Raw genomic sequence first — 15,873 nt, forward strand, 5'->3', positions numbered from 1 at the left:
AAGGAGTGTTTATTTCTCTACTACCCCCTAAATGTGCTGCAGATTTCTTATGTGTTCAGGTGCATGCCAAGTAGACCGTGGCTGTGCAAAATCTGAGTGAAAAAAGAAATTTAAATTTTTACAAGGCAACAGCCACATTTTCTGTTTTCAAACTTACATTATCTTCTTAATATTTTCTTAAGCCTTTGCTGCGTGCACACACTGATACACATCAGTTTAGTACCAAATTTTCTGGTGGCATCCCCCCAGCTCAAAGCATTAGCGGTGGCTGATCAGAATCGTATACTAGTAAAACCACTGGTGAAAAAGAATAGTTTTTTTATTTTTTTTCCCTGTAGAGTTGTTAAGGGACATCCATTTTCCTAACTGAAAAGCTATTGCAACTTTTCTCTATATGCTACTTATGCCTAAGAAGGCAACAAAATTAATTAAGGCCTGGATTAGTATCAATTTTCCATCTGCCATATGTGTAACAATTAAAGCTGTCTTCTCATTCCTGCATCTCCTGGTTGGTAAGAAGGCAGCGTTCTGTGAGCTACAGTATGGCGAAGCAACGAAGCCTGGCAGCAGGGAAATGGTTCCTACTCAGAATTAGACGGACCTGTGTGGATCAGTTGGTGCACTGCCAGAGCTGCCCTGGAAGAACAGCTGGGACAAAGGAAACGGCAGAAACTCAAAGGAAAGGTGATCAGTCCTGTGATGTTTTGCGCAAGGGATGTCACAATATAAATGTTTTTCACAGATTGTGGTCACAACGCTAAGATCATTAGCGGCTAGTTGTGGTGGAGGCTTTCTGCAAATGGGAGCCTGCCTTGAGCAAGGTGCTGAATGAGGAGGTGTAACCAGCCCAGGGGAGAGAGAGGGAAACGCTGCAACATGCAGCAATTACAGCTTAGCAGACATTATTTTACCTCTTTCAAAGGTGGTAATGAGGTCCCTGGAGTCCACCTCCTCTCCACCTATTTATACAAGACACTCTTCTGCTTCTATCTCCTGCCTTACCTGTATGTAGCCATCCATGCGTATGAAGACAAACACTCTCCCAGCTATTAAAAATGTGTATTTTGGTCTGACCTGGTACTATCATCTCTTGACAAGGTTCCCTGACCCTATGGGTTCTTTAAGAGAGTTATGTCTTTGCTAAATGGCAATTACTTAGGTTGAATTTTCCTATGGGAGTACTGCCGCGAGCAAACTCTTTTGGTGGAGGGAAGTATCAGACCAGATTAGCCACTGCTAAATGAGCTGTCATTTTTACAACTGCTATGGAGATAAGAGGCAGATTTTGAGCAACTACAAAGCCGTCAAAGTTCCAGTGAACCCCTTTTCTCTTTCCTTCCTAAGGCAAATAAAGGCGGATAGGATAGACTTTGCCACAAGAACTTTCTGCAGTCCTTCAGCAAATGCATTTACAGCAAGGTCTTTTCCTGGGAAAGCTGTATTACCTCAGGGACGGGGGTTTGCGTGGGGAAGGCTGGAGTGGGGGTAGGAAGCCAAGGCTGAGCCTGGACAGAATGGGGCAGAGGTGGGAACACCAAAGTGCCCCCTGGGGTGGAACAGGGAGCTGTAAGGGGGGGTTACTTTTCATTTAGATGATCAACGGAGCAAGAAGGATGAGAAAGTAGTTATACTATGCTGGGAAACCAGACAGAGTAGTATACAAAGTAACTGTGTAACACTGGATGTTCTCTATTATCAAGGCTGTGTTCCGCTCTGATTTGGCTACACTCCTCAACATAGATACGAATACCCTTGGAACACACTAGTAAAGGTTGTACAGGGGGCTGAGGAAGCTAATGATGGGAGGAAGATAATGTGGGCAGGGGTCATGTGACCACTGCCCAACAGGCAAACATGTGCAGGGTGTTGCCACTTATGCAATTAATAGGTGGTGTTTGGCTGCCTCACAGGCATCACCTTCTACTTCGTCCTGGCCCTACGTAGCAAAACTGAGACCCGATAAATAATGATTTTCTTTTGAATGAATTATTAAGGATTTTATTGTTTTTAGTCTCTATTGCTAGCTGGTATTGGGATAAAAGCAGTTTGTAGTGTGTTATTGTTTGTACTTGTCTTTGTCCTGGGCATGTATCCAAAATTAACTGATACAGGAGCAAATGGTAAAATCTTCAGACTGAGGTATTAGGGTGGCCCAGTGATAGGGTAGTGTGAAAACCTAGTTCTTACCTGGACATCTGAGGGTATTTTAGAAAGCATCAATTGACATAAATATTGAAGATGGGCACATTGATTCACTGAGTGGAAAGAAAAGTCAGGTGAGAAATCTGGAAAAAAAGAGGTCCCAAAAGCATTCAAAATCTGGAAATAGGGCTGGGATGGGAGGAAGAAAAGAAGGATCGGAGATGAGGTTCAAGAATCTGCAAACACAGGGTAGAAATAAGAGGAAAAGGAATGGTATGCAAACAAGGGGATGGTCTGTAGCAGCAAGGTACACAAACCAGAAGAAAGTATAACATTTATGCAAGAAATGCTGAGACATGTAAAATACAAGAAGTGTTTTGTCTGTAGGTGATAGGGTGCAGGCAGCTGGATTGAGATAAAAGAATACTTATTTAGAACTGACTGAAAAGGTGAAAAGCAGTGTAAGGCAAAAGAAGTTTCTGAGAAGACGTGACTTAGCTGGTGAAACACAGGATTGCTCATTAGTTTTTAACAACAATCACTAAATGAAAGATTGTCACATATACTGCTTCTATTCCTTTGTGTCTTTCCAGTACAAGGAAAAACAGGCAAACAAACAAAAAAGAAAAATTCTTCAGACAGTGCAAGGAAAAATCAAAACCCTGAAGCATTTTGGGCATGAGGACCACTGTGTAGCCAGGGCTCAGGATACAGCTGAGTACCCGCAGGCAGTCAGTGCCCTTTCTGTCCCTGGGTGAGTAACCCCCCTGTGTAAATGGGGGTCAAATCTTGGGGTTTCTTTTGGCTTTTTGCCATGTTCCTCGTGCTGCCAGGGAGGAATGACCCCCACCGTAGGAGGGCAAAAGCTGCTTTCTTTGCTGGAGAGGGCACATGGTGTCTCTGGACACCACTCTCGCTGTAAGTGTAGGAGGGCCCGTCATGCACAGTCCCTGCCTGCTGGCAGTCTGACCGAGCGAGGTGACAGCCCTGCTCTCGGGCTGTGTCACAGCATTTGCCTTCTGTCAGCCTATGAAACAGCTCAGCACGCCGAGCCCTGGCAGCCCCGCACTCCGGGCCCACAGGACACCCTCCTGCTCATGGAGCAAGGGCAGCGACATCTCAGCGGGGCTGCCGGGGCACACTGGTTGTTTAACATTAGGCTGGACATCAGGAGGAGTTTCTCACACAAAGGGTGATGAGACATTTGCAGCGGGCTGCCCGGAGAGGTGGTGGAGTCACCGTCCCCGGGGGTGTTTAAAGAAAGACTGGAGTCGGCACTTAGTGCCGTGGTCTCGTTGACATAGCGATGTGCAGTCATAGGTTGCTCTAATGATCTCAGAGGCCTTTTCCAACCTGATTGACTCTGTTTCTGAGATTGCGGCACCCCCGGCGCTGCCCGAGGCCCGGGCCCGGCGTTACCATGGCGGCGGCGCGCTCCCGCCACGCAACGCGCACCCGCCATTTAGGGGCGGGGCGGGCGTGACGCGCGGTGCGGACCCCGCTGCGATTGGGCGGGGCGGGGCCGGGAGGGCGTGACGTAAACGCGGACCCCGCAGCGATTGGGCGCCGCCTCTGGCGCCCTTGCGCTCGCGCGGCGTGGTTGGCGGGAGGCGGTGGCGGCACAAGATGGCGGTGGAGCCGCCACGCGAGGCGTTGTGGCCTGAGGGCGCGGGGGCCGAGGCGGGCTTCGTGCGCGCCGTGCTGGCCCTGCCCGAGAAGCCCGACACCACCGTGCGCTTCTTCGAGCGCGGAGACTACTACACGGTCCATGGCGCGGACGCGCGGCTGGCGGCCCGCGAGCTCTTCCGCACCCGCGCCGTCATCCGGCAGCTGGCGGGGGCACCGGGTGGGTGGGGGTGCGGGGGAGCCCCGGGGACGGGACTCGCCTCCCCCGGGGCTGGCTGAGGCGGGGCGGAGGGGCCGGGACTCGGGTGGCCGGAGGGGAGCGGGGGAAAGAGGGGGCGGCGGGGGCGGTGTTGGCTGCTGCCCCTGGTAGCCCCTGAAGGGCCCTGGAAGACCCTGGTAGCCCGTGCAGCGGTGCCCCGTTCCCGAGGCCTGCGGGATGTCGCAGGGGTCGGCTCCAGGCCGGGCTGCGGGGCCCTCCCCGCCGTCCTTGGTGCAGGGGGATGTGGGAAGGGAGGTGTTAAGGGAACTCGGGGTTTCTGTGTCTGCTCTGATTCGTTGCGAGCTGAGAATCGGGCGTAGCTGAATGCAAGTCTTTGTTTTCAAATCTTTCCTCTGCCTCTGAAGCACTGAAGTGATAGTTGGGAGCTGTGCCGAGTGGGACGTGCGTGGCAGGTGTAGGTGTGCAGGCGTAGGAGGGCGTCGGCAGCAGAAAACACGTCTCATCACACAAGCTCGTGCCACAGGACTGTCAGATGGGGAGAGCTGGCTGAACACGTTGCATGGGCTGGCGACACTTAGTGACATTTTCCCAGGGCTTGGTGGATTTCCATTTGAGAAAATGATTGCATTGTATTTTCTGTACTAAGGAGCTCATGCAGTTCTGTAGTGCAGGTGATACGTAAACAAGAGTTTATTATTTACCATTGAATAATGGTGGCCTGCAAAAGTAAGTAACATTTTATCATGTATTGCAGGTTTTCTCTGCCATCCACCCCCCCTGATGCTTTTCATGTCTCTCTTGGTATATGATGGAGCTTGCAGATGTCGGATGTAAGAGCAGCAAGATAAATTACCTTGTCAGAAGAGACAAACCTTAGTATTAGCCTTAATCTTGAGGAACACAGTGTTGCTAAGTTATTGGCTCATACTTTGCAAAATAAATCTCTTTGTAATGTATGAAGTTTTCTTGTGTGTGAGCAATGGCATAAAAAAGAGAATCACATTCTTTTGCTCGTTGCTTTATATTGTGAATGATGAGCTTATATGTAAAAAAACCCAAAAGAAACTTCAGCTCCTCCCCAAAGCCACACAGCTTGATGTGTCTTCCAGACTAGAAACACATGCATCAGTATTATTCTTGTATTCTGTTGAAAGATATAATTATACAGGTATAAGCATGTGACTGTGAGCTCCAGTTTTAAACCTCTGCCATGTCCAAGTAAAAGAATAAAACCACACTTTATTTTCAGCATGATTTTGAAGCACATGTAAAGATCAGGTGTCCCCCTCTGCTAGTCTATTATGTTGTCTCAACTGAAAAGATAAGAAAAATTGCATTTAGTTGGACAGTTCTGCACTGTGAAAGAAAACTTTATTATGTAGAATTATTATTTTACCTGTTTCAAAAAAAGTCTTACAAGATGTTTGAGGAAAGAAAATGAAAATTCCTCTTTAAAATAAACCCATCAGGTCCTGTGGGTATAGAAATTCACCATTTAACATCTTTCATGTAGAGGGAGGAAGAGCCTCAAATGTGATGAAGGCAATACTGCTGAAAAGAGGAATGTGATATGTCATTTAGCTCTCATGTATCTGACATCACCCTGAGTTAATTTCACTACTCAGTCTAGCAGAAAACTTAATGTAGTGACCTGCTCTCAATTTGTTCAGTACTGGAATTACGTTGCTCTCTGATCAGGCTGCTGCAGGAGGTGGGAGGTCGCAGCAGTGTTGCTCCCCTGGAAAGCTGTGTGGCATTAAATTTGTTCAGATGCATTGTCTGCCTGCACACCTAAAGGAACAGAAGCAAGAAGTTTTTCTATTAACCACTTTCTAAGTTAGGTTTTAATGTAAACCATTTAATTGGGGTTTTTTGCGAATGTGTTGTTTTTACAGGGTATGTTATGATAAAAGGGAAATGTCTTGGCACGTGTGTCTTGCTGTCTTCTGAGTGTGAATAGGGTGACAGTCTGTACTGTCAACAGAAGCTGTTTATCCAGGAAAGAAATTATGTTATCCAGAAGGAAAACCTGTAGCAGGCTTCTACTACTCATTCGATCAAAATGTGTGAAATGTTAATGAGTAAATCAAGTCAAGAATATTGTAATGAAAGGGGAAGGGTGAGGGGAACAGATCTCTTTGTATATATTAACATACAGATTTAGTGACATTTGGAAACAAATTTTTTTTTTAGGAACTCAGAAGCTTGAGAGTGTTGTGCTTAGTAAAATGAACTTTGAATCTTTTGTGAGAGATCTGCTCCTGGTCCGCCATTACAGAGTTGAAGTTTACAAGAACAAAGCAGGGAGCAAATCTGTCAAAGAAAATGACTGGTATTTAGCTTACAAGGTATACTTTTCAACCTTACTTTATAACTATGAGATGACAGAAAAAAACCCCATCGGTCTTTCCTAAGCTTCCCTGCTTGGAGTTTTGGGGTTTTAAGGGTCTGACATGGGTGAGAGGATGGTAAATCATACATGTTTGCTATATATTGGTTATATATGTTATATATCACTGTATTTTCTACTGCTCTAAGGCTGAAAGAGCTTGTTCTGTGTCTTTGGCATAGGTTGGGAAATAAAGGAAACCCAGAGTCCTTTGCTCTGTGTAGATGAGATGTAAAATTAAAAAAAAGTTAAAAAAGTAGAACAGTTGTATATTTTATATTCATGGACTATTCAGTACTTAGTTTTATCAGTTGTTGTTCTTTTTAAAGAAAAAAATAACGTATGTGTATATACACACTCTTTAAAAGATATTCTTTTTTTTCTAAATAGGGTTCTCCAGGAAATCTTGCCCAGTTTGAGGAAGTTCTCTTTGCTAACAATGATATGTCCACAGCCATTGGAGTTGTGGGAGTTAAGCTGTCGACTGCTGATGGACAAAGAGTAGTAGGAGTAGGATATGTCGACACTACGCTGAGAAAATTGAGTGTTTGTGAGTTTCCAGATAATGATCAGTTCTCAAACCTTGAGGGTCTACTGGTTCAACTGGGACCGAAGGAGTGTGTCCTACCAGGAGGAGAGACTGCAGGAGAGATGGGGAAACTGCGACAAGTAAGGAAACTATTGTGGCTTGCAGTTAGATAAAACTTTGTCTAAAAACCTATATTATAGTTTATTAGCCAGGCTCTATGATTTGTGAACAAATGAAGGACCAACATGTTAACTTGAGGAAGTTTTTATTTACACATACAGAATGTATTATTTGTCTGTTGAGTCATTTGCATTTTGATCTGGAAAAGTTGTTCTAAAATCTTGTCTGTCGTTGCTCTCTGCAGTGTAGCAGTCAATAAATATCTCTTCAGAGTTTGCTTCTGTTCTGTCCCCTGAATATTGAAAGTAATTGATGACCGTGTGAGTTTTTGAACAACAGGTCATTCAGAGGGGAGGAATCCTGATTACAGACAAGAAGAAGGCAGATTTTACAACAAAGGATATTGTTCAGGATCTCAATCGCTTGTTAAAATCAAAAAAAGAAGAACAAATCAATAGTGCAGCACTGCCAGAGATGGAAAAGGAGGTGAGCACAGAGCAATGTTTAATGTGCATCTGTTCTTCAGAAGTGAAGTGGTGTGTGTACCTGATGTGACCTGATCTCCTCTGCATTCATGCTGAAGTGTTTAGCAGTTCTGCTCAGCTTGAGTCTGTCAAAGCTGGGTACCAGGGGTCCTGGAAAAAATTGGGAAAACCCTTTACTTACCTCTTTAAAGTAGTAAACTCTGGTAAGCAAGTAGACTGCACAAAAGGTGCCTCCTCTTTGTAATCTGTCTAGCCTAGGGACTAAAATACAATTTGCATGACATGAAAATTGATATTTGAAAACAGTAATTTTTATGATATTTTTGTGTTGTCCTATGGCTTAAGTATATGATATAGTGCCTGCATGTTTGTTAGCTGCAAACAAGAGGCAGTTTGTTGAGATAAACGTGTTATGTCCTTCACTGCAGATGTTCACTGCAGGTATAAGGTTCAGAGTTATCCTCCCTTAATGTGTCTTTTCATAACAGATTAAAATTGTTTGAAGTGTGTTGCAGCTGAACAAGTCAGTCGTGCTACTGCCTCTCTTTTGTGCTGGCACTAGAGTTTGTAATGCCATGTAGCAAGTCAGATCAGATCCTTGTTCTGGCTGAAAACTAACCCTGTAACCATGTCCTGAGATGATCCATGATACCTCATTTATCTGCAGCAACTTGTTTGTGTTCCTGAGCTGGAAATATCCTGATAACAGCTTTGGAAAGCTGGCAAGGTGTGCTTTGCACATTTTATTTATCAGATTATGCAGATGCAGCACGTTGTTCTTGCACCTACCTAGAAAGACACTGCAGTGCCATAGAACGTCCCTGTGGAAATGAAGTCTTGTCAAACAGGATGAGTCTCTCTTGGCCCTGCCAGAATATATATGGCTCAAGGTCTTCCCCAGCTATAATTTTCTAGGAGCATTTATCAAATACTCTCAGATTCCAGGAGTGTTTCTAACTAGAATGTGGTGTGTTTCTTTAAAAAATCTCCAGGTTGCTGTTTCGTCCTTGTCGGCCGTTATCAAGTTTTTAGAGTTGCTGTCAGACGAGTCTAATTTTGGACAATTTGAACTGACTACTTTTGATCTTAGTCAATATATGGTTCTAGATAATGCAGCTGTTCAAGCCCTCAACCTTTTCCAGGTAAGAAATACACACTGGAGTTAGTAACTGTTTTACAATATACTTACTACTGCTTGGTAGTTAACCTACATGCCCAGTTGCAAGTCCCCAGATCCTGATTAATGGCAACTTGTGCATCTTAGCTTTGTTTTCATTCACTCCTGTGCAGTGTGTGTTTTAAATGTTTGGCTACTGTTACCACAATTTTTGGTTTAGTTTCCTATTAGTTGGTGTTAAAGGTAGAGGTGAAGATCAAGGAGTTAGGAAGTGGCCACTGACAAGTGTTGATGTCCAGTGCAATGGGAAGAGCCACAGCAGTACCTCATGGTTGTAGCTGCTGAGGAGTCTGGTTAAGCAGGGGGCGACAATTCTGTGTCTTTCCTTGATTTCAGTCAGAGAAGTTCGTATCTCCAGTGGCAGGAGCAGACTTGGGGTGTGGGTGGGGAAGGACAGTTCTGTACTTTTGTGTTATGATAGGGAGTGCTAAAGCACAGTTGCTTTATACAGTAGTGCTGTTTTCAGAAAAGAGAATACAAGCCCGAATTAGATGGTTATAGGGGAACATGTACCATATGGCAGGAGCACTGCTGGTGGTGATGGGAAGGGTTAACTGGCTGCAGGGCAGTGAACAAGGCAGTATTTCAGCACATTCTGAAAACACCATGTCATTCTCACTGAATGATGTCAGTTTTACTTTTTTACACGTTTTCTACAAATCCAAACAGGTTACCAGGCTGCTTCATACCTCCCACCATGTCTGTTTTTCTGCTTTACCCCTTTTTATGGCTGTAGGAAAATGTGTGTTGTATCAGCTTTTCTCTTTTGTTTCCTCATTTGTAAGCTCTACTCAGCGATCTTTGCTTGGAGCTAATCCACTTATGTTTCAGATTTATAGGAAAAAGTCACAGACAGTTGTCCCCTGTTTACCTGAGAGGAAGTTTGGGAGGAAAACAGAGCATATTCTCAGCATCTGAGGTGGTTAACCCCAGAGAGAGATGTTCTGAGTTTGATTTAGATTTTTTTCTTTATTTCCTGATGCTGTGCCACTGTCCAGGGAATGAAGCAAAAATTGTATCTCTTTTCCAGCTTTACAGAGGTGTTGAAGGAAATTCTGTTTTAGCTGCATTCCTTTACAAGTCCTTGCAGATGTTACGCTTTTTGTGACAGGAAATACAGTGCCATGTCTGTCTTTAGGGGCTGTTGAGAGCTTTTGAGCAAATGGTGTACCATGTAGCAGGAAGCTGTCTCTGGGGAGGTTTTTGGACAAGCACTAAAGAAAAAGCAAAATATTTTGTACTTTGAGTTGCTCTGTGAGGTATGTAGGTAAAGATCTTATGGTGCAGCAGATGCACTTGGTTATATAGAACTGTACCTTCCAAATGGGATGTGCTGAAATAGGTAATTTGTGTATAATGTTTGTACTCTGTGACACTGTTGTACATTCAGAAGTTTTTCATGTACAATACTGTTCAGAACACTGAAAATAGGTACATCCACTTTAGATACTAGATATTCCAGGGGCTAAATGTGTCAGGATTCCTTCTCATTGTGTTAATTTCCTGTTGTTGTGCTTCTAGTTCTGTGTCTCAGTTGCCCACAGGCATCCAGACCTGCTCATGGTTGAATACTTGCCTGCTGTTTTAGTTGCAGCTGTTCTTGTGAAGAGAGGGTTGAAATTTTCAATTCAAAGTCAAGAGTTGACACAAACTTGTTTGTTCTTTTTCAATAATAAACAAATTTTTTCCTTCCTAGCTGTTTGTGCAAAAACCAAACAAGACCTCATGAAGACTGCCCAAAAGGCTGCCTTAGGTCCAGCTAATATTAAACCTAAATTATAGATAGTAAACTATAACCTGAACAGAGTAAGTTTAGAGATGTTTGTGGTACTCCAAAAGTGATCTAGGGAAGCTTGACCATTGAATAGAAAAAAACCACTCACCTGTTTCTAATTAACAAAGTTGGGTGCCATTCAGTGGGTGTCAATGAGCTTCACTAACTTTATTTTTTTTCTTTTCTTTTTTCTTTCCAGAGTTCTGTGGAAAATGCAAATACTGCACAGTCTCTAGCTGGTTTACTGAATAAATGCAGAACTCCTCAAGGACAAAGACTAGTTAATCAGTGGATCAAACAACCACTTATGGACAAGAACAGAATTGAAGAAAGGTAACAATATTATGTGTTTGATAGACTTAGACAAGTTAGTCACTATTTTATATAAGGTTCTTTCTTTTTGAGCACAAAACACTACAACCAAGGAGTAATAATGGTTGGAGGCATTTGTGGGGTAACCTGTAATGCATTGTAGTTAGAGCAGATGGTATTTTCCCTTGAGATGCAAATTGACAGGTTAATGTTAGGTTAAATTCTTTTTACAATTATATATTTTAACGAGGAGGTACAATATGTTTAGATGATTCAAATGATTCTGTGCTACAGGCTAAGGCGATGTAGCAGCCGCTTCCTAACTGCTGTTCATACTGCAAATGCTTAGTCTGTGTAATAATATTTTGATGTCATTTTAAGTTTACCACTTGAAAAAAAAATCAGCAGAACACTCAAACAATTAAACAGTAGTACTGTCTTTCTATTTCCAGAAAAAAAATACTCTTGTTGCAGTAGGTTGCTCTTACCTTATCTTGCCTAGATATTGTGACCCAAATACAAGGGGTCTTTTTGTTTCTTGCTTTTTCATCCTGCTGTCACTGTGTGGCTGCCCTACCAGTAGATAGCAATATCAGTTAATAAGAAAGAAGCCTTATAGAATCTGGCAAATCTCTACTGAGAATGTACTGATAATGCTCAGTCCTTCAGAAAGGAAAACTGCAGAGGCTCTATTCGTACTGTGTGTGCTTGTCCTCATTATGTTCACCATGCAAATCAAAGTTTTTTGAACTCCTGCTAAATGTAGCTATATTCTTATGATCTAAACCCAAACTTCATGCAGCTCTGGTGATCAGGTAAATGCATTGCAGATTGTATGTTAAAATGTATCTTGACAAAGCAGAAGAGGATTTAACTTTACTAGCTTCTCTAAGGCTCCTATTTCAGATGAGGCATTGCAGGTATATCTGTATATGCTGCTGGGCTTTAGTGCAGATCCCTACTACCAAAAAAGAAATTTTGTCTTGGCCATGCTGATACTTTAATAAGCTATGCAAAGTTGTTGTGGTTTAAGTCCAGCTGGCAACTAAGCACAGCCGCTTGCTCATCACCACTAGAGTAAGTTTTCTCTCTAGATTTCTGGAGACTGAATTATTTTGCTTCTCTTCATAACTTTTTCTACTTTTCCTAATCGTTTGCAGAACAGGGCATAGTAGCTTGTTCAGAGCCCACTTAGAAACGTTGTTAATGTGACAGTGAAGTATTTGTTCCTAGGTTTTTCTTGCATGTGTTACAAAAGCTTTCATTGTTACTTCTTGACTAACGCCCAGGATGATCTGCATCTGTCAGTTTTGAATCCTAAGATCTGAGCAAAATTTAATTTTACAGTTATATTGGTTTTAAGATTTTGAAAGGTATTGCTCCCACTTTGTGATTTTCTTACGTCAGAGTAAACATTGGAAATTTTAGCTTTTGTGTCGGACATATTTGCTCGTTGCTGTGCATGAGAAGTCTTACAAGTTTGGAAGAGACATGGTGGTTTTTTGTAAAGCTGGAGTTGAGCTGTAGGCAGAAAATATAACTAGACCTGTTTTGTGGAGTTATGATCATCTCCACATTTTGTCTTGCAATTCAGTATGGCTGATGCCAACCGTGTTCAGGAAGAGCTGTATTTAAAGGAGGAGGGGAGTAATTAAATGGAATTAAGCTCTTAGTGCAGCTCATAAAGGTCAGGGTATCCAAATGTTAAAAGTTGAAAGAAGTTCATTGATAACCTCCTGTATCTTGCCTAGCCATAGAGTCATGGAAGCTGTGATTTTTTAAACATGGTTTACTGTAACCTGCATCATGGCCAGGCTTTTTGGACGAAGATTTGGGAAGGGCTCTCCCCGCATGGGTGTGTCCTTAGACCCTGCACAGTGGATTTTAGGTGAGGCACAGCGTGCGCAGAACTGGCCCCACCCTTGAACTACTAAGGTCCATCTGCCACGGCCGAGCATGCTTGGACAGTGACAGTGGAGTCCTCAGGACTAGAAGCTACAACCCCCAGTATTCCCAGGAGGTGTCCCATCCAAGTACTAACCGGGGCTGACCCTGCTGAGCTTCTAAGATCTGGTGGGAGTGGGCGTCAGGATGGCATTTAACTGCCTTTTAACCTGTACTTAGGGGCACTGAAATACCACAGTCATACTATTGTACTTTATTCTGCTGCATAGCTAAGCCTGTCTGCCTTTGAGGAGTTTAATTTTTCGCGATAAAAGCAGTGTAATTTAGTCATAAACTGTTTGTTTGCCATCTTCCCAAACTTCCTGCTTTTCAAAGTGTGTAGGACTTAATTCCTTTCAAAATCCAAAGAAACAAGCATGATAAGAGAAGCATTTAGTCGGGCTGATGAGATGTATTGACAGATTCATGTATCTTTTGTTAGATTTGCAGTCACCAAGTTGTTTTCTAAAGGCTTTACAGTATATTGTGGCTGTTTTAAGAATTGCAAACCATAACTTGGAATATATAGGTGGTTTGAGAAGGAAATACCTGGACTGTTTTTCCTTTATGCTTCCTTTGTTGTTAAGGGGAGCTGCTGATTATTTCTTAGCTTGTGCCAGTTGAAGGACCCCATTTAACTGTAACCAGTGCAAAACTCCTCAAAATAATCAGAACTGCCCAAACTGGACTGATGTTCAGTGACAGTTTTGTGAAGGAAGCCTCCTATTTTGCTTGTGTAGAGGAATTTTGACTTAACTACTATTCCAGTAGTGTAGAATTAGAATGTGAAAGTTTTAACTTCTAAAAATATTAGACTGTTGCAACCCTCCGCTAAGGCCTGCAGGTGGTGCAAGTCATCTTTTGGAGATAAAGGAATCAACTTCTTTCTGTAGTTTTTGGTCTGCAGTGCACTGTTAACCTATATGGATAAATGGAACACAGTGTTGCATCAACAGTCTGTGTTAACCATTGATACAGTAACAACACAAATTACATAGTGCACATGCTTTAGATAAAATGTTTACTGACTGGAACAGCTCCTAATGAGAGCTGAGAAAACTGGGGCTCCTGATACTTGCTTGTCTTGTAAGACTTGGGGTTCTGCCCTTGTCCACCTGGTTTTCCTTGATTAAAAAAATAATTATCAGTCATAAGTATACAAGACACAGCCCTACATTTCCCAGGTGGTGTGTTCAGAAGACAAATACATGAGATTCTTGCTCCTTGTCTTATAGTCAGCATATTTCTGAAATTAAAATGTAGTTGCAGAGACAGTAAGTGCAAATACGTATATTAATTGCATGACATGATTGACTGTAATACAGCAAGCAGCTTCAGTATGTAGTGTTTATTCTTCAGATACTGAGAAATGTGTCACAGTGTAAAGTAATGCTTGTTCTATTATGTCCTGAGGAGAGAGTTCATGCTGAATATATTTTATTTTTTTCCTGTTTTTGGGATAAACTCTATCTGACATTTATACACAGCATAAATAAAAGGTTGCAGCTCACCTTTTTAGTCCTTTATATATACTGTGGTTGAAGCTTTTATATGTCTGTGTCCCATGGTAGAAGAGATGCAGGGGTCTCAGAGGAGTTAAAGGCTGCACTCAAACATCAGTTGCTCTGATTCAAGCCTATTTTAAGCTGTTCTCCTGTGTTTCAAAATATCACACTGCATGGGGACCACATTGCAGAAATGAGCTCCGTCTTTAGCAGAGTCAGAAAGTAACAGGTTTGTGAAGCTTGAAGTGAATAAGTAGCTAGCAAGGTAAAAATTCAAGTTTGCTGGACATTCTTATGAATCAGTCTTGACGGATAGTTAAAGTAACAGTTTGTTTTAAAATGAAAAAAATCTCCTAACTTGTAAGAGCAGCTTGAAGAACTTGATCATTCATATCTGCTCGGAAGCTGTGAGGCTGCCTCCAGAGCGGTGTATCCAGGATGGGGCTTCGCAGGACAGGATGGACAGAAAGGAGCAGTTCCAGTGGAGAGCCACTGAGCAGGGCTGTGGGCTGCAGCACGTGGTGTGTGGGGAGAGGCTGAGGGAGCTGGGTTTGTAGCCTGGAGAAGACTAAGAGGCAGCTCTTAAGTGCTTGTTTCAGCTGCTGAGAGGGTGGGAGTCATAGCGAAGATGAAGCTGGTTTCTTCTTGCAAAGGTCCAGCAAAACCATGAGACAAAACAGACACCAGCTTCACCAAAGGATCCTCCAAGCTGAATATAAAAAAAAAAGTCTCCCTCATGAGTTTGGGCAGACTCTGGAATGTGTGCTTAGAGAGATGGAGGTATTTCTGTTCTTGTTCAGTGTTAACTAAAATTAGCATTGTTTTGAACAAGGGCTGGACCTAGAGGCCTCGAGTTCCAGAGTAAATTGTTGTGCAGTAGATGTTCACTTATTTTATGTGTTCTTTTCTAACCTGCAGCTGCCTCTGCAAAGCATTGCAGATAGGCTTTGTTGCTTTTGTCATTGTGGTTATCAGCTCTGGAAGGACCTTCAGTACTTTTCTGAGTCCAGGTCAGTGCTTGTCCACAGCCACACACTGATTTCAGGCGGTTGAATTAGTGTATTGTGGTCTGTGTCCACAGTAAGGGAGGGAAAAATGTGACCAGCTTGGAGGTCTGTCTACGTGACCTGATTCAAATGCATTTTAAACACTTGGAGTACTCCTAGTGCCTTTAAAGAAGCTTCTGAAATACAGATTGAGTCTGAACCGATTGGAAGACAGAAATGTGATTTCTTATTGTCATGGAGATCATGATGCAATAAATACTTCGCATAAAAGAAGTTGTCATTCCAGTGACATGAAAATGGTGTTGGCTTCCAGTAAGCCTCTAGAAATGTTAGAAAAATGTCACCTTTGTCATTCCAAAAGTTATCATCACTAAGTTGCCTAGAGAAATGTTTGGAGCTTGGAGCTCTCAATGCTTCTTCTTTAACCCTCTCCCCTCCCTTCACCTATGTTTCCTATTTTCAAAAGAACTAGTTTACCTGTATTTTCATTTGGGTCTGCTTGTAAAATTGAGGTTACGTTGATTGCTGTCTAGAGACATTAAACAAGAGCTCTACTAGTCATGCATGTGTCACATAGGCCATGCCTCTAGGAAAGAATTTCCATCAAAATGGCAGGCAGTTGAAACCTGTTAAAAAGCTTAGA

At 42.8% G+C, this 15,873-nt stretch overlaps 1 protein-coding gene across 1 annotated transcript in view; it reads left to right on the forward strand.

Annotated features, from left to right (window-relative positions):
- The first annotated feature begins 3,733 nt into the window (after positions 1-3,733).
- Positions 3,734-15,873, forward strand: part of MSH2 (mutS homolog 2) — a 47,803-nt gene continuing 35,663 nt past the window's right edge. Inside the window, exons 1-6 of the mRNA XM_071580181.1 lie at positions 3,734-3,988; positions 6,182-6,336; positions 6,768-7,046; positions 7,366-7,512; positions 8,504-8,653; positions 10,662-10,795. Coding sequence (XP_071436282.1) covers positions 3,769-3,988; positions 6,182-6,336; positions 6,768-7,046; positions 7,366-7,512; positions 8,504-8,653; positions 10,662-10,795 — 1,085 coding nt within the window. The 5' untranslated portion in view covers positions 3,734-3,768. The remainder of the gene's footprint in view (positions 3,989-6,181; positions 6,337-6,767; positions 7,047-7,365; positions 7,513-8,503; positions 8,654-10,661; positions 10,796-15,873) is intronic.

The sequence above is a fragment of the Pithys albifrons genome, chromosome 2 (assembly GCF_047495875.1).
Source record: "Pithys albifrons albifrons isolate INPA30051 chromosome 2, PitAlb_v1, whole genome shotgun sequence".
In the NCBI taxonomy this organism is placed as follows: domain Eukaryota; kingdom Metazoa; phylum Chordata; class Aves; order Passeriformes; family Thamnophilidae; genus Pithys; species Pithys albifrons.